Genomic DNA, 26,215 nt, shown 5'->3' on the forward strand with positions numbered 1-26,215 from the left:
GCAAGAATGCACTCTGGCAACACTTGACATACTCTTTCACATCAGCATCCATCTTCGGCCAAAAAAATCTTTGTCTCGCCAGGTGAAGTGTCCGTGCTGTCCTTGATGTCCAGCCATGTCATGGACGCCTTGCAAGGCTCTGTCCTTGAGGCTTTCAGGAAGAACAAACTGATGTCTCTTCTGTTTGCTGATGGGATCTCGAGTGACTCTATAGAGGATTCCATTCTGAATCTTGAGCCTCTCCCACTGTTTATGATCACCATAGCTCCTATGCCAAACCCTGCTCTTTCACGTCTGGATGACGCCTCTCTCGAATAATGAATGGCAAGGTCTTGGAAACATCAGGATCGAGCTTTTGGGCATGTTGTAATTCATTCAAAGTGAACATAGGGAGAGAATCTTGTCCTGGTGTGCCCAAATCTTGGACAGACTGGATGAGCGCTACTGCGCGGGTCTCAGCAACCAAATCCCACTGGTCATGCATCTCCAGAACAGCCTTGACTGCATCACACTGGTAAAGTTGCGAACTACAATGAAGTTCTGGACTGACACAAGATAGTTCCTTCACTTTTTGGTTCTGGACCTTTAGGTGAAAAGCATCTTGGATCCCATCTTGGCTAATACTATCAGCTTCCATAAGGAGACGAGAATAGCCCTCAGTGATGATCCTATGGCTGACAGTTGTTGCAAATGGATCCCTACTGAGAGCGTCAGCCACTGTGTTCTTGGACCCAGGTATGTGTTTCAGATCAAAAGAGAAGGGTGCCAGCTTTGCAACCCAACGCTGCTCACAAGCATCAAGCTTTGGCTTTGTCATGATGTAAGTGAGCGGGTTGTTATCAGTCCATACAGTGAATGTTTGACCTCTTAACCAATGACTGAACTTCTCACATATACTCCATTTCAAAGCCAAAACTCAAGCCTGTGAGCTGGGTATTTCTTTTGAGAATTACTCAACGTCTTGCTGGCAAATGCGATGGGGCGAGCCTTCTCTTCTCCAGCTGGTACTTGAGACAAGACAGCTCCAAGTCCATCCAGTGAAGCATCAATAGACAAAATCAGAGGCTGTGAGAAATCTGGGTGCGCAAGAATGACACAATTCAACAGCTTTTCTTTAAGACTAAAAAAAGCTGTTTCACATTCCTGTGTCCAGTCAGATGGTCTCAGTTTTCTGTAAGAACCTGCATTAGTTGTTGTTTTGTTTTGCCCTTCCTCTTCTGTCCAGCGGTTAGAGCAAACAGTGGCTTGGCAACAGACGAACAGCTCGGAATGAATGTTGGTAATAAAATACCATCCCAAGAAAGGACTTGATCCTCTTGACTGAAGGCGTGCATCCATCATCCTCCATCAAGTCAACGTTTGTCATTTTCGTAATGACTTCAACCTTTCCAGGGTCGACAGACACTCCATGGCCGTCTATGATGTGCCCCAGAAACTTCACTGATGATCTCATAAAGTGACATTTCTTGGGGCTCAGCTTGAGGTTGTACAAACGAAGGCGTTGGAACACAACCTCTAACCTCTCCAGAGACTCTTTTTCGCTCGAAGCAAATACAAGGAGATCGTCCAGGTAGCACAACAAACTGCTAAAGTTCAAATCCCCAAATATGCTGAGCATCATCCTCATGAAAGAGGCAGGACTGTTACACAGGCCTTGGGGCATTCTATTATATTCGTACAACCCCATTGGAGTTGTGAATGCCGTGTATTTCTTGTCCTCCTCCGCCATAGGAATGTTGTAAAATCCTGATGTCAAATCCATCGTGCTGAAGTAAGTATTGCCTCCAAGAGCGGCTAAGCAGTCAGACTGATGCGGAAGTGGGTGTGCATCTTTGAATGTCCTTGCATTTAACCACCTGAAGTCTGTGCATATCCTCAGACTGCCATCCTTCTTCCAGACCAGCACAAGAGGAGAAGCATATTCACTCACTGATTTCTTTATGATCTCCTGTTCCTCCATGTCAGATAAAACCTGACGCAGCTTGTGATAATGAGCTGGTGGGATACGGCGATATGGAAGACGAAATGGTCTATCATCAACAAGTCGGATACGATGTACAAAGCCTTCTGCCTTGCCACAATCCAGAGCATGCTTAGAAAAAACATCATTATATTTTTCAAGCAGCTCGACCAACTTTGTTTTCCCTGCCTCATCAGTGTGGCATAAGCCAATGTCGAGGTCACCGAGCCCAACCTGTTGCAGTCGCAGCTTCAGATCTGCGGGCCTCTCTTTGACATGTACCTTCTCTGGAGCAGCGGTTTCAACCTGGTTGATGCCTTGAAAGGTTTCAAAATCTTCAACCGCCAGGCAAGGGGACACATCTGCCAACTTGCAGTTTCTTTTCAACGTGGTGGGCTTGTCTGACAGGTTAGCGACTTTTAAAGGAACCCACCTATCTCCCCATAAAGGAGTGATAATGCGAGCAACCATGATGTTGCGCGGCATTGACTTAGATGAGGTTGGTTCAGTAATTACAGTACTCCCTGGGGACATGGGGACATTATATGGTAGCTTACCCCACACCAGATGTTCAGTCCTTGCCAGTAGAGTAACAGACTGTTGTAATTTGACTGTGCCGATCTTCTCTGGAAATTCTTCACCTCTCCACCGAGAAGTACTTGCCATCATGTCGAGAAACTGCTCACATTCTGGGAGAAGACTGGGGCTGGACACTAGACGCCAATAGTCATCTGTGATCTTCAGCTGATGCATGAGAAATCTTATGACATTTGTGCCAATGATTAAATCGTCCCTTTGGCCTGGCACTACTAACACAGGGACAACACATGTCTCGCCATACAGTTTCATTTCCACTTCATACATACAGCGGGGTTTGCTGAGCGACCCACCACAACCAATGAGAACTATTTCTTGAGAGAGGGGAACAGGTTCTGAAAGTGAGTCCTGATTCAGCATCATTTGTTCCACCTTCTCACTCAATGTGCAGGCCATGGAACCAGAGTCAAGCATCCCCTTTAACTGAAACTTGTTATTTAAAGTCACAGGTGTATAAAACAGTTCATCAAATGGCTCGACTTGTTGTGTGTTTTGAGCTATTACCCTAGCACCAACTGGTGCTGCTGCACATGCCTTTTCATATTGCTGTTCAATGTCATTATTATTATTGAGGGTTTTTTCTTTTGAGCCCACACCACCCCTCATCCCATGCAGGCCAACTAGTTTAAATGCTGGGGGTCTTGAGACTGAAGGCCATGCTCACCTCTGGTAGATAAGCGGTTTGGACAGTCTCGCTTAATATGATTTGGTTCAAAGCATGCTAAACACAAATGTTTTCTGTTTGCAGTGTGAGATGGTAGAATGATCTCGAGACTGACAAACCCTGCATGCTTTGTGGTGCACTTGACTGGGTGAATTCTGTTTGCCTGCAACCTGACTGTTCTGTGAAAGTGCACGTTCAAAGAGACTGACTAAAGTTTTCATGCAACCGTCGTTGCAATGTGACGGGGCTGTGGCACCAGTCTCTCGGTGTGATGGATTGTCTCTTAAGTGGCTGGGTGGTGGTGATAATTGCTCAGGAACAGGAGCTTGAGCATGAGCAGTAGCTAGTTTAGGATATCTTGACCTGGAAGATGTCTGCTCTCTGGTTTCAATTTGGTAACGATCAACGTGTTCCTGAATTTCACCAGCCGTCCATTTGTCTGGTGCCTTGAACTTCAAGATGGCAGCAAGCGCTGGGTCTGGACAATGTTTCACAAACATCATAGTTGCTTCTTGGCAAGGGTTATCCAGATGCCGTCCTAATCTCTTTAAACCCTCTTCCGCTGCATCAACTGCCTTGTTCAAGCGTACCCAGTAATCTAGGGGTGTTTCTCTTGCTAGTGGCACAGTGTTTAAAAGTCGGCCATAGGCATACATGAAAAGGGCACATCACTGAAATGTTGTCTAAGGATGCTGTAGACAATATCTGGTTTTTCCTGAGGCTTTAGTGAAGGGCTGCTTCGCAGTGTAATTCTCACAATGTCCTTAGCTTTTCCCATCAACTTAGAGAGAATCTCAGTGTACTGTTCGTTAGTGGGTGTGCCTCGTTTTCTGAAGTAGATTTTCATTAATTCTTCCCACGCGCAACAGTGTATTTTGTCAGAACCATCTCCCCTGAAAGTGGGGGGTTCTTTGACATCTGGCTGTAGTACTAACTTTGCCCCAGTCAAGTTGAGGTAAGTGGGTTCACTCTGTGATTGGCCCACACTGCTCTGAGATTGCAGACCTTTCACACTCCCTTCCCCACATTCACCCTTAAGACGGTCCATTATGGACTGTCCAACTTGTTGTGCAATGCTTGTAATAAGGTCACTTAATGGTGGATCAGCACTAACTGAATCGTCCGGAACTGCACCATCATACTCAACGCTAGAAGATACATTCTCAACTACACGCGTAGAACAAAAGGCTGGAGAGCCTGCATCATTACTGTTTCGAACTGGGGTAAAAGGCGAAGCCTCAATCATTCTCCCTCTCCCCACAGAGAAGTTAACATGACTCAATGAACATTTATCCTCGTCTGCCTTATTTTTAACATAAGTCATTTTCTTTTTCTTTTTTTTTTTTTTTTTTAATTTTCTTTTATTTTCTTTTTTCTTTTTTTTTTTTTTTTTTTTTTTTTTTACAATCGTTTACATAAATGCAAATATTTAAAATGTATATATATATTTTGTTGTTGTTGGTGGAGCAAAACACTATTCAACATCCAACTCTGTTATACTATTCAGTTTGTATAGATGTCTTAATGTAACAAGCAACCTCTGGTGACCAGCTGACATTGATCCACTCTTCACGAACCACGTGATGAACTTGTCCGAAGCAGTGTGGATCCGGGTCACGGCACCACTGTAGCAGACTTGAACTCTGCGTTGTGTAATAAAAGGGACCAGCAGACGAGGACTCGGGATGTCTAGCAGGTTTATTCTGTTTTAAAACAAAAATAAATCAGTGCAGCAGTCTGGGCTCCGATTTTCCCACATACAGCACACACCTCTCCCCAGCGCAGTTCGGCGCGAACTGACACAGAATTCCATCAGAGGTTCACTAACATTGTTTAACATCTAAACAATCAAAACAAAAACAACAAATCACCTGCCCAACAGTCGCCACTCCCACAGTTCAAATTGAATCAATAAAAAGATATATATGAAAACATATTAATTACATTACTCTAACATCCAGATAACACTTTGAAGAAACTCACATACCTGTTTTAAAACAAAAATAAATCAGTGCAGCAGTCTGGGCTCCGATTTTCCCACATACAGCACACACCTTAAACGATCAAAAAAACAAAATTAACCAGGTTGCCTTGGTAAACTCAACAAATGTCGGAATGGTGGGAATCAGACACCCAATACAGTACTGCACCAACATAAAACAGTACAAAAACAATATATAAGATATATTAAATTAGCAAACATACTTTTCTTAGAATATCTGGAATGTTTTCATAAACAAACTGATGACGGCTCTGTGCACTCACCTCTCCCCAGCGCAGTTCGGCGCGAACTGAGGAGAGTAGCGCGAACACGCAGGATGTGACGCAAAAACAGGAAACAAGAAAATAAACAGGAAACAAGAAATAAAAGCTTCTTTACCAAAATAAAATTACAACTCAAAATCCAAGAAAAACAAATATACATAGATAATGAAAATGGATTTGAGATGAAATATAAACAAGTTTTTTGCATACTTGCTACAATCGCACGAACCAGACCTCTCATCCAGATTACAATTTCAATCTGTTCTTTCTGAATCCAATCAGAATAATCCGATTGGAGCGTTTATATGACACATTTTTATTCAGATTACTTATTCATGTAAATGTGCCTAGTGACCCGACTCTGCGTTCTTTTTGGATGATGGACCTTATGTGCGAGGCTCAGGCCAGCTACCCAGTAGATGAAGCTTGTTTTGTTTTATTTGTGTTTCACTCTTCTTTCTTTATTTGTTCATAATTAATATATTGGTGTGACAAAAGGTACTTCTTGATTCTAGCAGTGACTGGTTCCAACAGTAACCCTACTTTTCAGTATATTTAAATTTTAGTTGCGAGAAATTAAATCCAAAATATTCGTCCCCCAATTAGATTTAGATTGATAGTGATCCGCCAGATTACAAACAAGAATCCCCCAGAAAATCAGTGAAGAGAGCTAAAAATTAGAATGATGCTATGACTCTGAAAGTCATATTTGATGATTAAAAAAACAAAAAGCAACCAAGAACAGACATTAGAAATGCACCAGTATGACTGCAGTTATGCATAGTTGGGAAAGAAATCCACAAACTCAAAAATCAGTTATTTGGTTAAATTTTATTTTTTGCATGTCCTTGTCGTTTTTCTCTAGTTTATGTTTAGAATGAGACAGTCATTTCTGGATAGGAGTCCACAGCAGTCAGATAATGTAGCTTTCGAGTCAGAATGTTTTATCTTTTGTCTAGGCTTACGCAAACACGTTGTCCTTTCTACTTAGGTTTAACAACAAAAGCCTTCCAAGAAACGAGGCAGAATGCCTTATCAATTCCCAGCAGCATCAAACAACTTCTAAACATACAGCTCACAGCAGATTTGAATTTAATTCTCCTTCCTTGTTCTTACTGAAGCAAAATAAAGCAACCTTATGTGTTGTCTGTTTGTTGGGTATTTAATTTTGAGTAGCCACCCCATGTTTTATAATTATAAAATTATATAATCGGATCGTAATGTCAGAAAAAGGTAGAGAAATGAAAATCACATGAAAATAAAAATGGAAAAGTGTCTGCTATATTCTGTCATGTTGTGCTTTATCTGCCAGTGGTTGTGAGTGGGCAGGCTTAACACTGTCATCGCTCGATATTCACTCTGCGATGATGCCACAACCCTGGCTGAGAGTGTATATACACACCGACCCAAAATAATGTGCGAAAACAATTTGCACTCAGACATACAGTAGTTCCTCTCCCCATCTCACCATCTGTGCCTCCGTCGATGCCTCACGTCTGCTAAAAATTAACAGAGAAGTGCAGATGGTGTCATCAGCAAGCATCGCTTCGACACCTATGAAAATTATCTTGCTCTTTGTGTTGAAGCCTCTGGGGTGGGGTGACCCAAAAATAAGATCAAATATGTCTCCAGAGAACCCAGTCCTGTCTGAGAAACTTCATGAACTGTAAATGTGCTATACTTAGAGCATCTGTTACTTTTATGATCCATAAAACCTGTTTATGCAGGCGAACATACACAGAAAACACGAGTCCATTAATGTGTATGAATAATACAGGTCATTCACCAAAAGTCAGTAATTTATGTGTATTTCAGACGTAGAAAACATTTCTCTCAAAATTCAACTGTGACATAATGACAATTACTGGTTGTATTTATTTGCCATTGAAGTTCTCAGTAATTATAGCTGTTATTTTTGGTTGCAGTTGATGTAATGCATCAGATGTTATTGCAGCGCTAATCTCTTATGAAAATATGTGGCTTGCACAATAGAATGATGCTGGACGGATCATTTGGTTCATCATAACTACTTAAAAAAATCACACACTTTACTTACTATTTACACAACATATTGTAGGAAAATCCTACAAGGTTTTCAAAACTTTTGGCAAAGTTATGGCAATTGCTCTAATTTTTAAATCTGTGGTATAATTAAATGAAATATCATGCAACCTTCAGAAATCAAGTTACCTGCAGGTAGAGTCAATGTTAGGTATTTTCCTCGAACCTACAATAAAATAACCACAGACAACGTATATGAATTAAATATGGTCAGGCTTCTGCAGAAGGAGGAATCTCGATCAACAGCTCCTCCGAGCTGGTCAAAAGAGAGTTCTGATCTGCTTTCACGTGAGCTCCCTCTTTATTGTCAAAGAACATCAAACAACAGAGGTCGTAAAACATTTAACACAAACAGACCAACAACTCAGTTCCAGGTGTGATATCTTAATTTACAATCTGAGCCCAGTTCAGCTCTGGGTCAAACTGTCACCTAAGACCGGGCAGATAACACCAGAGAAAACTTTAGGGTCTGAGAACCATAAAGTTTTACTATCTCGCATGAAGACAGTCGTAACCTCCAGGTCAGCCCATACACACATAAGGAAGAGAACACTTTAACAAAATGATAATATCAAAAAATCTCTAACAGTCAACTGTAATGTATTCTCAGGATAAATACAGTTCCCTGTGAATGTTGTACAGGTCTGGGATAAAGTTATGGAAAAGTTTAAAGCTAATCTACCAAGACATGGTCATATGGAGCTACAACATGTAAAACAATGTGTTCTGATAAAATAAGACCATAATGAAATGTTTTGGACATAAATAATTCATACATGATGTTGACTGTGAAGCATGGTGGTGGCGTCATGCTATTGTGATTCTCAAAAAGGACATGGAAGCTTGTTATAGTTGCTGGATGGATCAAACAGGGAAGTGCTACAAGAAAACTAGTTAGAAGCTGCTGAAGACGTGAGACTGGGGGAGAGGTTGACCAACAGAACAATGACTGGAAGAATTCAGTCGGCGCCATAACAGAATAGTTTTGATGAAAGCGTTTGAAGTCTAGACCTAAATTTGATTGAGCAGGATTTGGCGGGATTTGAGCATTGATTTTCACAGATGCTCTTTATCCAGTCTGACTGGACTTGAGCCATTTTGCAGCTCAGGAAGAGCAAACACTTCATTCTCCTGTTGTACACATGTAATGGAAACTTGCAGTTGTAATTGCTATAAAAGGTGGTTCAAATGCATGTCACTCAAATGGTGGGAGTTCTTAGCTTGATGCAATTACGCCATTGTTTATTTTTAAAAAAATTTCATCAAACAATAATTGTGTGATCCCAATCTCTTGGTGCTTCACTATTTGTTACACACTCAGTATATCCCATCTGGTTCATCGTCTGGTCAACAAATTAATTTCCTTCAGCCTGAGCCTTCATTCTCCACATTGGCGCTGTAGCTTTACTTTAATCTGTTATCACCTTAAACACTTGGATGTACAGTCATATTCCTGCTTGGGTATCAGACACCCTTCAGCTGACTTATAATTGTCACTTCAACTACATGTTAAAGGCTTAATTACACTAAAAATAGGAGAGCTCGCTTCAGGCTGCCAGTAGCCCAATTTTAGTTGCATATTTTTTATGTGTATTCCACAGTCACTGCAGGTCCATCTTTTTCTTTTTTTTGTTTTTACCCATCTCAGGCTTTTTCAAAATTTTTATGTATTGTGTCGCAATTATCACCACACATCACATTATCTTACCTTGAATTATGTTTATTTTGCAAATGCAATAGTAAATTTACTATTGAAAGTGTACTTTGGAAAGTACAGGATAGGCAATTAAAAAACTGCATAAAAGTACATCTTTTATGCGCTGAATTTATATCAATTGCATTTCAATCTCTGAGAAATATCACATATTTTTCTTAACTCTAAACATAGTTTTAATGCCATGCTTTTACAAACTATGCAGTTACTGACACTAAAAGTAACAGTAATGAGCTGCAAATATAGCTGAATTATTATACTAATAAAAGGTACCATATTCAAGAACAGCTGGAGCCAAGGTTTGAGTTTCATAAGTGGCAATTCTTTCTGCACAATCCAGTCTCCTTAGTTAGCCCTTGGCTTATAAGACTACTTCGGTGTTTCTACACCATAAACAAGAAGCCGGCATATATTTTGTAGGAGTTTTATGAACAATGTTTCTCTTAATTTATTGTATAAATACCTAGGCATTGTTATCAAAATCAGTCATACAGTTAGAGCTTCCCTTTCGCTAATGTACTAAATTATAGAATGTGTTATGTAACAATTGTTCCCACAAATGCTCTCAAATGAGTGCACATTATGCTCAACCTCATGAAAAATCATCACATAACCTGTTATTTCTGAATAGCCTGTTAAGGATTGTTGACTAGGCTAGTGTCTCGTTTGTTGTAATAACTGCTCAGGTTGTTAAATCAGAATGCATCTGTAATATCTATTGAAAGTGTTTAAGGCAGCCTGTAAGCAGGCAGCTTAGACTAGCAAATATTTACACCTGAAGTCTGCAGCTGCAGGGTAAAATCTGTATCATGTACAAATAACTTTTCTATCTGATGTACAAAATCTGACCCAAATATGTAGTTTTTGACTTCCGAAAATGCTTTTGAGCTCCTGACATTTTTGAGGAACAAAAAATTGATTTTTATTAAAAATTACAGTTTTAGGCGGCTGAGTAATATTCTTGTCATTTTTCTCCTCAGCCCAGAAAAATCGCTCCTGAACTTTCCGGTGAAGTGACATAACATAAGGAATGTGACAGTTGTAGGCTTATGCTGGATATGTCTGAATAAGCACTGAAGCACTGAACTCCTGCTACAGTCCATACATTTTGAAACTTCACCAAACTCTAAAAGGTTTTGCTTCAAAATCCTCACAGCTTCAATTATTGTTGCTCACCATTTTTGATCTCAGTTTTTCTTTCCACAAAGTTTTGCATGCCAATATTTTTGAACACAGCACTCTGTGGATGGAAACATCTTTGGCAATGGCATTTTCTGGATTACCCTTACTGTATTAAATCGCTAATTTGTCAATAGTCATGATTGTCTTGCTTTTACATCACTGTAACATAACTTTTTATTTTATTTGTCTTAAACAATGTTATTTTCTGATAGAGAAAACTTTGTTTTTGTTAAGCCATAATGATCAAAATTAATAAGAATAACGGCATGAAATATGTAACTCTGCTTATAATTAATTTTACATGAGTTATATAAGTTTCATTTTTAAATTCAATTACTAAAATAAATTGCATTTTCAACTATAATTTATTGAAGTATGCTTGTAATTAACATTATACTGTAGCCTATATCAATTTAACTGTATCTACTTCAACAGCATACAGTGAAGGAGAATTGTAAGTGAAGCAACGCCTTTAGTTAAATAACAAAACGTTTTGTAGGATTTGTTGTTAAAAACAGTCAACATTAGAATTTCCAATGTTGATCATTTTATTACCCAACATCCATCACCTTTTGAAATCCCTTTTTATATTGTGGACTGGTTTTGTTTCTTCGGGAATGCGAAAATGGAGGAGTTGAGTGTTGAGCTGAAGCTTTGGGTGGGTTTTCTGGTAATAAATAGAACATTTCTTTATGAAGAAACAGAGCTTTTAGAACACTGTGTTCTGAATCTCTCCACTATCTATCCTTTGCTTTCAGCTCAATCCACCTGGTGGTCATTCTGTTTCGCTTCCAGATTAAATAAAAGCGCAAATTTATTGGTAACTATAACCGACCAGCACTGAAAGATGACAATTTTAGATTTTTTTTGTACTAGTCCTTCCTTCTCTCCCTCCAGCTCTCCATCTCTCCCTCCAGCTCTCCATCTCTCCCTTCAGCTCTCCATCTCTCCCTTCAGCTCTCCATCTCTCCCTTCAGCTCTCCATCTCTCCCTCCGCTTCCCGCGCGCGTCAGAGTTTGCGCAAGCAGCCTCTCCGCCTCTCCGTGTAGTATAGCGCAGCTCCGTCTCCCATTCACACCAGTTTACTACCAGACACACACTCGGTCGGAACGCGTTAAAAAAACAAACAAACAAAAAAGGTGCTGCTCCTCTCCTTTCGCCACTTTGGATTAACACTGTGCTTTTTTCGCCATGCTGGAAGTGGAAGGTAGGAAACTCAGCCGTCGGTTCTGTTGTCATTTCAAGCCCGAAACTTATGTGTTAAAATCCGGTCGGTACCGTTTAATAGATGTTCTATTCCCCGAAATTTGACCTTGACGAACTGCTTTACCAAAAGCGATTTTGTTTGTTTTTGGCACAAAATAAATCGATGGCATTCACGCTGTGAAGGCTCATGTCGGTTTGCAATAGTAAGGAGGGCTTCACTGTCTAACGCTGGTGCTGAATTTCATCAATGAAGGAACGTTTTAATTTATCCTCACACGTGCAAAAAATCAAATGATGAACGTTTGGGTAATTTAATGGTGAAGCCATCAACCGATTGCTGTGCTCATTTTCTTTCTACTGTGGAATAATTCAGAAAGTTCTTAGGCATGAATTGCACTGCAAAAATGTAGTCCAATTCTTGTGAAGAGGCTTTTCTTGTCCAATTCATGCTGAGGCTCGGAATCAAGTGAAAGAAAGCATTAACCAAACAGCTTGTGTGCTGCATCGAGGGATTGACCGTGGAAATCTATGCTGTCTGCATTTAGCAACCTTCAGATGTGTGGGGAAATAAGGTTCAGAAGTGTGGCTAAAGGTAAAACACGGAGCGCAGAGGGGGAAATGTTGAATTCATAAATACCTTTAGTGGATTTTTTTTTTGTCTTACTTTAATTCTTGAATAACGCTACTTGCCAGTTCTTTTGTTTCTTCAAACAGCAGACCTTCACTGCACAATAAATCGGCTTTTGTATAAAATTTCTTCAAAACTCAGTCTACTTCAATTTATAACATTCCGATCCAGATGTGATATGACGGGCTCTCCTTTTTGTTTTCAAAAATAGAAAAAAAAAACAAGTTGACAAATCCAACTTTGTCTTCTTCTGTGCCCGGTGTTAGTGATTCCCTAAATTGAGAAAGGTCAAGCATGAAGCCTATTGTGATGCTTTCAGTAAAATAAGAAAATATTCCAGTTGGAATGAGTTAAAATTCCAGCTGGATTATTAGAATATTTTTCATGGCAATTCTAACAATGCTATTAATAAATCTGTGTTCTCTGTAGAATAATTTGGTTTAAGCAGTTTGGATTCTGAACTAAAGGTGATTAAATGCAATCGAAAGTCCATAAAAACAAACATATAAATACAATTAAATTAGTATGCACAATAGTAGCAAATGCAAACTCCAGAATTTTCTAACAAACAACCCAAACTGGCAGAATCAGGCTGGCGATATCAACATCAAGACCGCCACTCTGTGTAGTGCTAGTCACGTTACAATAGAATAAAGTTAGAATAAAGAATAAATTTGGCTTTAAAGAATTGTGTTTATGGTTGTCCAGTCTGAGTATTTGGATTTTTGAACAAGTGAATATCAAATGTAGTCTAGACCTTCAAACTAACTGTGAGACAGACCCTCAGTTAAGTGGTAAAACTGTCAATAATCCTGAAGCAAATGCATACCTTTGGGTCTGTAAGAGCTAACTTCAACAGCTAATGGTTCACTATTTGAAATATTATTTTAGTGTTTAAAACTCAGACAAGTCTTCTCATTCCTCTTATTTGCTGCTGCAGTACTCAGTTAAAAGGAGCGGAGTCTTAGATGCTTTGGTAGATTTAGTCCCGTCCAACTTGCAGTCTGTACTGTTACATCACAGTATTATTGTTACCGTTGCTAACGGTAGCCACTAAGGATCGGCACTGAAGTTGACATCTATTTTGAATTTAATGGCATTGCTAACCTAAGGGGCCATTTCACAGTTTATTGATAATTCATTTGATAATCAGTTTCAAACTCTAACATTCTTGTTTGTTCTCGCCTGATTGTGATTCATATCTTTGCTTTGTAAAGTCTTCACTTTGCTAAAAACTAAAGAAAGGGAGATTTTCGATGCTTTTGACGTCATACATTTCTCACAGACAAGAAAAGAAATACTGTAGTTACAGGCAGTGGCAGTGTTTGATACTGGTAACTTATCTCAATGCCCACAATGCCGTTCTGCAAGGGGTGGCGCAAGCATTTCTGGAAAAAAACTGCATTGATTACATTGATTTCAAATAACTTGCATTTTCTCACCACTCCCTTTTATCACCATATCAGTTTTCCTATCCTTTAGGATCCCACTCTGTAAGATCCACCCCACCAAATTTTAAATTCAGGCAATGCTTTGTGATTGCAAAATTGTACATGTTAATTTGTACTGACATGATTCTTACTGATGCCCTCAAGTTTATTTTTCTTGACTCCAGGACTCAGGTGAAATGTTGATTAATATAATTTTCTTGTATAACAAGATCCTGCCGCAGGGATTTTTTGTGCTTCAGCTGGAAAAAGAGGCTACTGAGGTCACACGTGCACTGAACAGGCAGTCAAAACGGAGGACAACCTTTGCTTACCTCCAGCCAACAACGTAAATAGTTTGAGCGAAAGGGTTTGAGTCATGGCTGAAGAAAGATACCAAAACATAACATAAGCGAAAGAAGCGTAAAATGGATTTTAGCGTTTCCTTTTTCTGCTTCCTCACTCCTACTCCATTTCATTCATGTGCATGGATATGCTGAGGGCGGAAGTGTGGGCTGCTATAAGTTTCCTGAAAAACACCAGTCCAGTTTTAAATGTTTTTCTTTTTCTGCCTTTCCCTCTCTCATCTTTTGTGTTTTCCACTTTTCTCTCGTTCCCCCCCGCGCCCCCAGTGAACGGGACGCCAGCCAGTCAGCAGTCCACTTCTCATTCGGGGAAATCTCCCACCCCTTCCCCAACCAGCCCAGGCAGCCTCAGCCGACGCCAGGTAGGACTAGATTACACAAGCAGACACACACACACACACACACACACACATACACACAATCACATAAGATTTCCACCCACAATCAGCCCACACATTTTAGAGACTTTTAAGTCTGTAACACACTCCTTTTATGTTCTCAGGAAAAGGACAAAGCTGTGACTGAGCATAGGCCAACTACATCTTAGAGTCACTTGAACATGAAGAAACCAGCACATCCCAACACCTTTAGCATCTAAGATCAGGGTGGAGAGTGAAGCTTTGATCTCATCCAGTACCGCTCAGAGAAGCTCTGAAGGCATATTCGTTTGGACACGTGTTACTAGCCGGAAAAACATGTCCATTGCATTTGCACATATGCTGACGCATTGCTCTTTGCTCCTCGCCGAGAATTCTATCTGCAAGTGTTAGTGCTGCATCGCACAGCGCCAGCCCTCGCTTCTAGTTATCTCTGGATTTATGAGTCAGCAGTTTGTCCAGCATCTGATCTAAAAATGACAAGGGCGGATCTTGTGTCATTTTGTATGTGTACGCCCCTGCAAAGGGTTTAGAAAAGATTTTATAGTAGGAAGAATTCATCAATTCAATTGCTTGTAAAGTTTCATTTTACTGATTAAAACATTTTTTGGAAACACTTACTAAAGAGGATATGAGATAGGATAGTAATAGGACTGAAGCACAAATTGAAGATGTAATGCAGAGAAAGAACATGCAACTCAATGGAAAAATGTTTCATTCAGACAAATTGTTCCTTCTGATTTCATAGCCCAGTTGTTGCAAGCTTAAATTTTACTTAAATGTGTCAAGATGAACATTCTGGTGCAACAGTGATAATGGTGAGCTTTTATTTTCTCCTTCAACAGAGCTACTGATTTCAGCAGGACACATGAAGCTCATTTGTCCTGCTGAAATCCCCAACCTTGTAGCTGAAGGTTACAGCAAGTCCTTCAATTGTATTTTTTAAATGTGATTCAAAAATTTTCAGAATAATTAAGTTTTTGGATTAGTTTCTGTCTCTCCTAAAGTTCAGGAGATTTTTTTTCAGGAGATGTATATTAACTCATTACAACGTTGCTCCTGCTCTGATAACTTTGCTTTAGTTTTTCTTGTCTATTCTTATGTAGGCCTCCGTTTAGGCAAATTGAAATACATTTTAGACTTCGCCAAATCAGCAATGCTACTTTTTTCTTTTTCTGTTTTGCCATTTTTTTTAGTAACATTGGCAACATAATAAGCCAATATAGCTGGCCAATGAATGAGGCTTTCTACTTGGCTTATAGCTTTCCCACAGTATTTAATGTTACAAAACAGTCCTTCTATATTAAGAGCGACAGTTGAGCATCCTCTAGTTTCTGTGCTGTGACCGTTTGCATTTTTCCACATCTCAAAGCTTTGAATACAATTTTTAATCAATGAACACTGGCTGCCAAATGGGATGGGATCAGCTTGACAACTCAAAAACGGCTAACGGCTAAACAAAAACAGAATATTTATTTAACTATTTATTTAACTGTATGAATACAGAGTACAAGGGCATATTAATTTAACATGACTTATTAGAAACTTATTAGAAAAGCTTAACTGGTCTGTTTAAATAGAATGCCATTAATATAAAATGGCATTAACATAAAATATTTATATACCCTTAGATAAGCACTTACAGAGATGCTTGTGAATGTGTTTGAGATAACAAGACCTAGAAGCTTCATAGGTTCTGTTTTGTGCAATATTTGAGAAGCGATTTGATAAAACAAGAAGGATCTATCAGTGGTACAGTTTTTTTATACGCCATGGAAGTTAGCCAGGGCTGTGAGAGCGGATCCAATTTGGGTTTCAGCTACTGAGAACCAAACAGCAGAACTTACGCAGTTGCCTGGAACTGGGTCGACATAAAAGAAACAGGCTGGCACGTGCATACATTACATTAACCCACATTGCCAAACGCACTCAGAGAATAAACAGGGAGAACTGTCATGATGTAGACTACCGAAAATTTTAATTTCATACAGGAAAATATCTTTTCTTAACTGTAAGCACATACCACACCAAAGTAAAAATTAAATTTAACTGCTTCAGACTGGAGTGAAACTTCAAATTGGTAAACGTTGGCAGTTATTCAGCTTTAATGTTGTGTTTCTGGTGACTACACATGTGAATTACCATCTTATTACTCAGGCAAACAGCTTATTCTGAGATGTTTTTTGTAGGCTGAACTCATAATGAGAAAATGAAAGTAAAACACACTTTTTTTGCACAATTTACTGAAAACAGCAGTTAAATTCTTCTGAACATCACAAGCTGAGAGCCTATTTCATAAAGAGAGATTATTCTGAGTTTTGCCATTTCTAACACTTTACACTGAGCCGGCAATAGCTTGACTCGAAGGAGGAGTGGAAACCTCTTTCAGCCCATTATCTCTCCTCTCCACTCTGCAGCTTCACACTCTTCAGCAATATTATGTTATAATTCTCGCCCGTGTGCCTTACTTTCCTGTGCGCCGTGGTAGAGATTCCTTCTCTCCCTTGTGACAGTTTCAGCTGCAGCCATTTCTACTCACTCACAGTGAGTGAGTGAGAATGAGTCCCAGGCTTGGATTCATTTGAAAGGGTGAAATTGTATCCCCTCTTTCTCCTGTGGATAACTTCCTCAGGAGAAATGATAGAAGCAGGCACCAGGTTCAACAAATTACATACATCTGTACTCTCTCCTTACACCTGTCATTTCTGATCTGCAATTTTTGTAAAGCTCTGTACTCTAGATGCCCACTTCAGCTGATTTCTGATTTTTCTTTGAGTAGTAATATAGGGCGATTTTTTGCTGAAGTAAAAAGTCAAGATTTTACCAATATTGTGAAACAAAACATATTATTGATCGCCATGGTTAGCATAACTAGCAGTGCAGCAATTTCCATATGTATTCCTAAAGAATGTTAGCTTTCCACAACACTGCTAAGCCTAACATGTTGCATGACAGATGGAGGTTGAGAACTCTTACGGGTAAAATGGAGCAACTTTGCTGTAGACCTTTTGGCCTTTCTGTTACCTGATTAAAATCTTGTTCTCCAAAAAAATCGTTGAACCTCAAAACATGCCTTAACATAGTTTTTTTTAATAGCTTTCCAAAGAGAATTCTAGATGCAGCCATATTGTTTCAGTCCTCCGGTTCACTTTAACATGTCACCTTGGTGGAATCATCTCTCAGAATGAGGTTGCCTACATTCCTCTGTTCAGGGCAACCTGTTTTCCTCAAGCAGAATAAATTAACACAGTGGCTTTTATCTTTTAAATTTCATGCATGCAAAACTGTATTTACAAAGATGCGCATAAATCCTCCAGGAATCCGAGCAGACATTCATGCAGGCTTCAGAAGAAACACTTATGCATAAAATTATCATTTGTGCTCTGGTGGCAGATGAGCACGATGCACTTGCTGTCTGATTTCCACAGTCTGTGCACAACGTGACCTATTTTTGTAAACTGGCAGCCAAAGCTTATAAAAGTGGTTTGCATCCACAAAGTCACCCACCTCCTCTCTTCACTTCCTCCTTTCTGTTCAAACTTCTCATTGTCCCTTCAAGGCCGCTCACTTCTCAAACAGCAGTCTGCTTCTCTTTCATATTTTCCTATTAAATGTGCCGACACGTTCAGCCACACAGGCTCCCTCACCAGGCTTTGCGGTCCGAGGCGGATGTAGATGAATGAAAGAAGCCGGCGAGGTCACGGCTCTGTGAAAAATATAAAGCGGAGAAATAAATCATTAAGTGAAAAAATTAAATGTGACAGCGACAACTTGGAGGTGAGAGAAACAGACGTTCACGTTGCAGAACCTGTGACAGTCGGGTTGTTTGGATGAGTTGACTCTCATCCATATGATTTCACATACCATCTTTTCACTCTTTAGTCATCCATCCATCAATTGTCTGCAGCCACTTAGGTGTCTTCCTCAAGTGTTCATTAAGCAAGAATTTTAGACAATCATACCAATTTCCGTTGAGTTGCATGCTCTGTCCCTCATCCATATCACTCATTTCTTGTATTGGGTGATTTTTCATTAATTTATTTGTGTGTTTGGGTGAGAAAGAAAGAAACTGTGAGATGAAGAAGAAATGATCCATTAAACCTTGTAACATTGTCTTATTCATCCATATGACTGTTTTTTTTTCTTGTTGTATTGTAATTTTCTGTTACTTTTTGTGTTATTGTCATTATGTAGTCTGTTTTTTCTTAATGTGACTGGCTGCACCACATGAGGCTGTTATTAGTTTCTAAAACTGTAGATGTGTTTATTTTTTAAGTTTTATTAAAAACTTGTAATATTCAATGCTCCTTAAAATAACTCTTTTGCAAAACGATGCAGAATATTTTCATGCATCTTTTTTGTGGGATAAATTACATTCATGATATGTCATGTGAGGCAGCCAGCTCTTCTTGGCTCATTTGTTCCTGTTTTGTGTTTCCTTTTTTTCTGAATGTATTCATTTTCATTTGTTTGAGTCATTAAATTTGTTGTTTCATTTTCATTTTGTGGTCTTTCTTCTTGTGCTCCTTATGTTTCTTATTTTTATGTATGATTGCAATTAACTTTTCATAAGCTGCCCAACTGAGCGGAATAGCTCTGCATTAATAACTAGAAGCACAGAGCAGCTGCTATCCACTCTGTTTGGACAATTTTCTCTTCATCAGTGCATTTTTGGTATATAAAGACATAATTATTACAGCTGCCTCCATTTAGTAACATATATGTTACTAAATGGAGGTAACAGATATAAACTTGTTTTGATTAAAACGTGAAGTTTGACTAATGCACTGAAATGTGCAATTGGTCATTTTACTGGGCTGATTTTAATTTTACTACTTTAGAAAGTGCACCTGAAGTCCTCTCAATTTAAAAAAAAAATTGTCTTGGGTGTACAAAATTAACTATTGTATTTGCAAATGAATTTCAAAATCCCGATAAGATCCCATCACTTTGTTTGAGTGGCAGTTTGTCTGTCTAGACAACAAGTCCTGTAATCTAATCTGTCTTGTTTGCTTTTTAAACCCAGAGAGTCATGCAGGGACAAAACAAACTCTTCAGTTTCCATTAAATCATATTAAATTTTTCCACCAAAAACAAACAGCGTTAAGTCCTTCGTCAAATATTGTCTGGCGCTGAAAGTGACAAGAGAGGTTGCAGGGAAAAAAAAAAAAAGAACCTTGATTCTTTTAGGCCAGAGAGCAGGAAGGCTCCGGGATGTGTCTCCTAATCAGATTCAGACAGCAGCACAGAGGACAAAGCTGGAAATACCTCTAAGTTGGTTATGTAAATGTGCACTGCATTTTTAATCTGCAGCTCTACAGCTGGCAGCCTTTCTTTACCACCACAGAACAGATCATTATTTCTGCCTCAACACATCTGCTTCTGCGATTATGCTTCCCATTTAAAGTCAGCCTCCCTAATTCTCTTTTATCCACTGACCAGTTTTCGGCTGCAGAGGGCTCCCATTGCAGATTTGAAGAGAAGCATATCCAAAAAAAATTATGTGAAAGGTTTTGCCAAGTGTGTGTTTTAGCAGAGTGACTCAGTTCAAACAAGAGTGCCGAGCTCTGGAGTCAGAAATAACAAAATGAGCCAGCAGGGAGAACGCTGGGCTTTATGATATAATCATGATTAACATCACCCAGAACAGACTCCTCATCCTTTCTCTCTCACTCTGTCTGCCGCTCCATCTGTCTCACCGGCATCCTCACAGAAAAGACAGGCAGCGTTTTCATCGAAGGTTGAGCTCACCTCCCAGTCTGCAGACAGGAAATGGCCATATATAGGCTTTCTGTCTCCTTGCTGGAAGTTTCATAAGCTGCTGCTCTCCTCTCTCTGTGAGCAGTCTCCATAGCAACAGTATTTTGTTTCCCTCTGTGGCAGGAAGCAAGAGAGAGAGAGAGAAGAGAGGTAGAGATAGGAGTTTGAAACGAGACGGCTAGCGTAGATGTACGATTAGGGCACAACAACAGAAATGGACATACGGAGGAGGAAAAATACAAGAGCAGAAAGAGGAGATGAAAAGCACCGCAGGGCCGTCGGGTATTAAGTGGGTTTTCTTGTTCTGGGAACGAGTGCTCGACCAAACACAAACATTATATAAATCTGGCTTTAGTCTGACTCATGGCTACATTCAGATAGGTGTTTTTAAGGTCACAGCAAAAGAGATGAGTAAATGCACTGACAGCAAGTCAGGTGAAGAATTAGGGCAGATCACTTCTGTAAATAGGTTCAGTAAAACAGCCTTTTCCGTTTCTGTAACGTCGGTGAAGATTCTCATAATCTGCAAGTGTCAATCATCATTTTTTATGAGAAAATCTGAAAGTTTTGACACAGAAAAGGGTTTGTGGTTGTCAGCAGCACAATCGGCATCATAACGTATTCAATTGCCTTTTAGGAGATTTTTTTTCTATTGACCAAAATAATTTTTCTGCATCTGACTTCTTTTCTCTTCATTTGAAAAATAAAGGTATATATTTACATATATACAAGAAATACCAATGATGTTTTCATAGTTTATTTCAATGCATGGCATGTCTATTATAGATTCTGATCCTTGATGTTTGCTGGGATGGACATTTTACCTGTTTTGTAGCAGAAATTTTCTAAATCCTAACATAATGCTGCCAGTTCAAAGAGAAATTATACTAGGCCACCATGAACTTTGATTTATGTTATTATTGAAAATTTCAGATGTAGTTCTTCATTCTGATTGAATTGTTAGGAACCAATCAGCAAAAGCAGTTGTTTAAATGTTAAGATGTTTTCACTGGACATACAAAGTAATGTGGCACTAACATTTACCATTCCTGCAAATTTGGAAGTCAATTTGCTTTTCACCTCATACCATTTGAAATCCTTTGTGAAGTGTATTCTCTGCAGTCCTGCTACTTCCATAAAAGGAAGTTACAGGTTAGAGGAAATTCTGACATTTTCATCTTTAGAGAATGACAGATTATTCATATTAGACCTTCTAACTTGTGGAACCTGCTGTTATTAGTTTTGTATGAGCAAGCGGCAGTGATGAACAGAGGTATCTGTGATTAAAAGAGATTCAATCATGCATCAGTTCGAAGGAAAATAAAATGTATCCATTGCACATTAGAATCTCTATGTTCTGCAGAGTTTGTGGTGTGTTTTATGCAATAACATAATTTTAAAGTGAATTTTTCTCCCTCTTTGCAGGGGTCACTGGGTTCCTCCACCTCTTTGTCTTCCGCCCAGGTTTCTAGCCCAGCGGATGACAGCAATGACGTCAATCCTGAAAGTGAGGAACATTTATGTTGCAAAATTGTTTTATTCATTATTTAATAAGGAAAAGCTTAACACGTTCAAATGTCAAACTTATATGAGTGACCTTTGACGCCTCTTTTTCTACCTTCTTTATGCTCCTCTGATTTATACATTCTGTTCTCAACATGGTTTCTCACCACTTCTTCCCTCCTTTGGCGCTTTACTGTAAAATATTGATGCTGTTTTATATTGTGTTAAAAGGTCAGTCACTTATAAGCTTCAGTATCTGGAGAGAAAAAAAATACTGATCTGGAGAAAAGGATGAACATGTTCAAAATGACATCTTAATAGATTTTTTATTTTATTTTTTTTTTTTACTCAGAGCTCTGAAAACTATTTTCATAAAGTGGCACATATTTTTTAGTCTGTAAACTGATTTGAACCTTTTGTGTCCTATGCCTGCAGCTGAGATTCTCCAGGACGAAGTTCCCGCTGTGCCGTCCTACATATCGGACCGCTACAGGGTGGGCCGGATGCTGGGCGACGGGAACTTTGCAGTTGTGCGCGAATGCGTGGAGCTCTCTACAGGAAGGGAGTACGCTCTGAAGATCATCAACAAGGGCAAATGCAGAGGCAAGGTAAACAAATGTCCGAAAGCAACTTTTGAATTTAAACTGTGTTCAGTCAAAGAGAGAAACTGTAAAGTCTGTGGAATGGAAATTAAGTTTTTATAAAGAGCATCATGCATGAGCTGTAATTGAAGCTAATTTTGTTTAGCTTCAAACATGTTTTTGTTTAAATATTTGGTTATTTGGTTAAATAAATCTACTTTTATTAATTCAAATATCTCACTTAGTTGTTCAATGTTCTTCTGTTTGCTCTAAGGAACACATGATTCAGAATGAAGTGGCCATCCTCCGCAGGGTCAAACACCCAAATATTGTTTTACTCATTGAGGAAATGGACACTTATAATGAGCTTTACCTGGTCATGGAACTGGTCAAGGTATGTTTATTTCATTATTACTGATGTCCATAGAATGTCTTTAAACATTTTCATGTTTTGACACATAAGCCCCAAACCTAAGTGGAAATAATTAGGATGTCTATGAGATAGATTAACACAGAGTAGTGCAAAACTGTGAAGTGCAAAGGAGAGGATTCATGGTTTTAATTATTTTTCCAATTACTATTTGCAATTATAACTGCAGTTGTCAACCTCTCTCCTTTGGTTTTGTGCTTTCAGGCTAATATTGCAAATAAATCTTCCTTAATATTTTGCCTGGTGAAATAATGGTTTACCTAACTAACCAACTAAAAATCTGAAAAGTGTGGCATACATTTTGTGTACGTCTTTACCAACTCTGCACATCTAAAAAATGTTTTCTTTTCTGACTCATCGTTTTAAAATAGCCAAATCTCAGATTGTCCTGATGAAGAGCATTAGTAATTTTCTCACCTTGCCAAACTAAAATCTTAAATTTGATTTTAGTTTGGCCTTTGATTACGACAATTTAGTACTGAAACATGCTGTAAACCACTTCATGATATTTCTAGCTGTAGGTTAGATTTAGATGATATGGTTTTCCTCCATATTCCAGCTGTTCAAACATTTTCTTCCAGGGTTGTTCTGTATAGAACTTGTCCCATAAAGAACTTGTGGCAAACTGCAAACAGCACCTCTTTTGGCCTTTTTCTTTTCCAAAAAGGGCTTTCTTTCTACCATTCTTCAACAAATCCTCAAGTTCAGCTGTCTTGTCAACAGATTCATGGCCATTTGCTCTTCTTAGGGATACCAGGCAGAATTTTCAGTGTATATTCTATTACACATAATGCTGATCCATATCTTGAGTGGAGATGACGACAGAGACAGAGGCGTAGCAATCAAGCAGCGCAACTAATGACGAAGTCACGCAGCATGAGATGGAGAGAATCTCTCCTTGGCTCCAGGCGCTCTTGTGCTCGCATTCTTCATTCTCTCTCCTGCTCTGCTCTATGAGTTGAGAAATGTCTGTGCATAATTCAGGAGCCAGGAACGCGATCCATCTGTTCGTTCTGTTGTATGGAGTACTACAGGATACAGACGTGAGCCAGTCTGTGGGAGAAATGTGCGTACTTGTTACCATGTCCAAAAGAGGGAGGAGGATGGAGAGGAGGCTGGGGATGAATGAGGTGGAACATAGTCACTGCCAGGGACCGAGAGACCGAGAGAGACAACTAATGCAGAATCAGATGATAGTAATCATGTACATCTGGGTTCTTTTGTTGGCTTCTGATTTGGGTTTGTTACTTTAATTTGAACTAAGGGAGCAGTCAGAAAACAATTTGAGATAGTATCTGGAGGGGTGTTACCAAATTAAACCCCTGGAGAATTTATGCTTTTTTGGTAAAAGCATAATGTCATTTTGACTGAGAAATGACGCAAAAGAATCTAATTGAAAAAATATGCGATGGATGTATTGTTGTTAGAGTTTCTTGATAATGAAAATTAACATCAGCCAGTGTAAGACAGGAGATTATCTAGACCCAGGGTTCCTTTTAGACTGACTAATAATGAAAGAAAGTCATCAGAAGTTATGTTTGGCATTGTCCACAGCTCATATAAGGGATACAGTAAACATGTGAAAGAATGTACAAATTCATACTAAAACAGGTGACTTTTATGGAGGACATAAAAAAGTCACCGTTTACATTGTTAAACAGGTGACAATGCAGATTGTCACCTGTTTAACAATGTCACCCATTGTTAAACATGACGGTGGCAGCCCCATCCTGTGGGACTCCTTTGCAATAAATTATGCTAGAAAATTCTGGGAAGCTGCAAAAAACTTGACGCTGAAATGGAGGTACTCCTTCCAGCATGACAACACCCTAAACAAGCAGAGGTACATAGAAATGCATGCCAGACTTTTCAGATCTTTTATTTTTTCTAAAAATAAATAAAAAATTTAAACCAATCATCAGTTTTCTCCCACTTCACATCTATCCACTACTTCCTATTTGTCTGTTAGGTAATGTCCTGTGCCCACTGAATTGAGGGTTATTTCCAGCTCTCATTTAAACAACTGTCAGCCCGGAGGTCAAACCCGGATAGTGTGTCTGGCATTTTCTTGTGCTACTTTGTCCAAAGCTTCAGAGAGTCTGAGAAAGTGCTAGATGACAGAAACCGGAGTCCTATTTTAGTCCTCTGCTCCATTTAGCTCACTTGGAGAGACGGTCTCAGAGAGCATGAGAGAAGAGAAGAGGCTGAGATATGGAAAGGTGAAAAATATGACAATCTGAAACCTGAAATGGTTAAAGGAGTCAACAGCAGTAATTAGTAGAAAATGCAAATTACAGATGTGAATGAAAAGTTTCAAACAAGCTAAGAAATGGGGTCATACATCACCCCTATCAACCGCTGATCCGACAAAACATGCACTGTTCAATGAAGAAAACTATTTCCTGCAGAAAAGACGAAGCGATTCAGTCGAAAAGATTGAATCTGAAAATGCCAGACAGTTTCCCCAAAACAGTATGGTTCCAGTCCTAATAACTCACATCACACGTCTGCAGGGGGGAGATCTGTTCGACGCCATCACCTCTGCCAACAGATACACGGAAAGAGATGCCAGTGGGATGCTCTACAATCTGGCCAACGCCATCAAATACCTCCACAGCCTCAACATCGTGCACAGAGACATCAAACCAGAAAACCTGCTGGTGAGTTAACACATGTACAGTAACTTGGTGATTTGTGGTGTCCTGCATCTTCTCTTGGTCCCTGAAGGATGTAGCATCACTCATTTCTGTTTTTATCTTTCTGTTCAAATTCTTCTTGTCATTTCCCGACTCCAAATTCTGTTGTTCTTCCACCCAAAAATGTGCCAAATGATGCTGGGTGACATTCAAACTTCAGGCAGCTATTAGGATAGTTTGGGAGTTTTCAACTGATCTTCCGTTAAAAGCTTTTGAAAGGTTAATATTCTACTGCAATATATAAAGCTATTATTTTCTTTATTAATTACTTGCATTCTTTACTTTGCCCATTAGCACCGAGAGCTAATGGGCAACAGGGAAAAAAAACTAAATTGATCAAACTTATGAGCACAAACACTTCACTTTATATCTTCCTAAAACCAAAAATCAAAGCTTTTGTATTAAAAGCTTTTATTAAAATAACTCATCCTGGTCTTTTATCTTCCCACTGATTACTTTGATATCTCCCACCTCAGAGCTAAAATAGGTCAATGAGCTGCTAGCAACTGACTGGTCAAAATACCTGAGTAAGGAGCAGCAGTTTATGCTACCTTAAAAAAATCTAGTTAAAGTACTGTGATATTGGTCAGTCATTCTGTCCAGTATTGGTCTGCCTGTTCTATACTCAATACAAAGTTATTATTTTGGCAAATGTTTCTTTAAGTAGCTTTCATATAGCTTTTAAATTTTAAGACTGGGTGTATTCAGGTGAAAGAAGTCTACTTTGGTCTTTAATCCTTTAAGGACAATGTTTTAGTATTTACAGCATATAAGATTTATTAACTGCTTATTACTCTTT

The 26,215-nt window shown here is 39.1% G+C and overlaps 1 protein-coding gene across 6 annotated transcripts in view; it reads left to right on the plus strand.

Moving 5' to 3' along the window:
- The window catches only part of dclk1a (doublecortin-like kinase 1a), a 56,935-nt gene that overhangs the window by 25,423 nt on the left and 5,297 nt on the right, over nt 1-26,215 (plus strand). For 5 of the 6 annotated variants that reach the window (XM_055051301.1, XM_055051302.1, XM_055051304.1 and 2 more), the window contains 5 exons: nt 14,337-14,431; nt 21,632-21,713; nt 22,145-22,317; nt 22,565-22,684; nt 25,234-25,380. In XM_055051301.1, the coding sequence (XP_054907276.1) occupies nt 14,337-14,431; nt 21,632-21,713; nt 22,145-22,317; nt 22,565-22,684; nt 25,234-25,380 (617 nt within the window). Of the gene's footprint in view, nt 1-11,183; nt 11,651-14,336; nt 14,432-21,631; nt 21,714-22,144; nt 22,318-22,564; nt 22,685-25,233; nt 25,381-26,215 lie in introns of those variants that run through there. The other variant, XM_055051306.1, reaches the window with a different exon arrangement.

This window comes from Poeciliopsis prolifica, unplaced genomic scaffold (assembly GCF_027474105.1).
Source record: "Poeciliopsis prolifica strain line A6 unplaced genomic scaffold, Auburn_PproV2 SCAFFOLD033, whole genome shotgun sequence".
Lineage (NCBI taxonomy): Eukaryota > Metazoa > Chordata > Actinopteri > Cyprinodontiformes > Poeciliidae > Poeciliopsis > Poeciliopsis prolifica.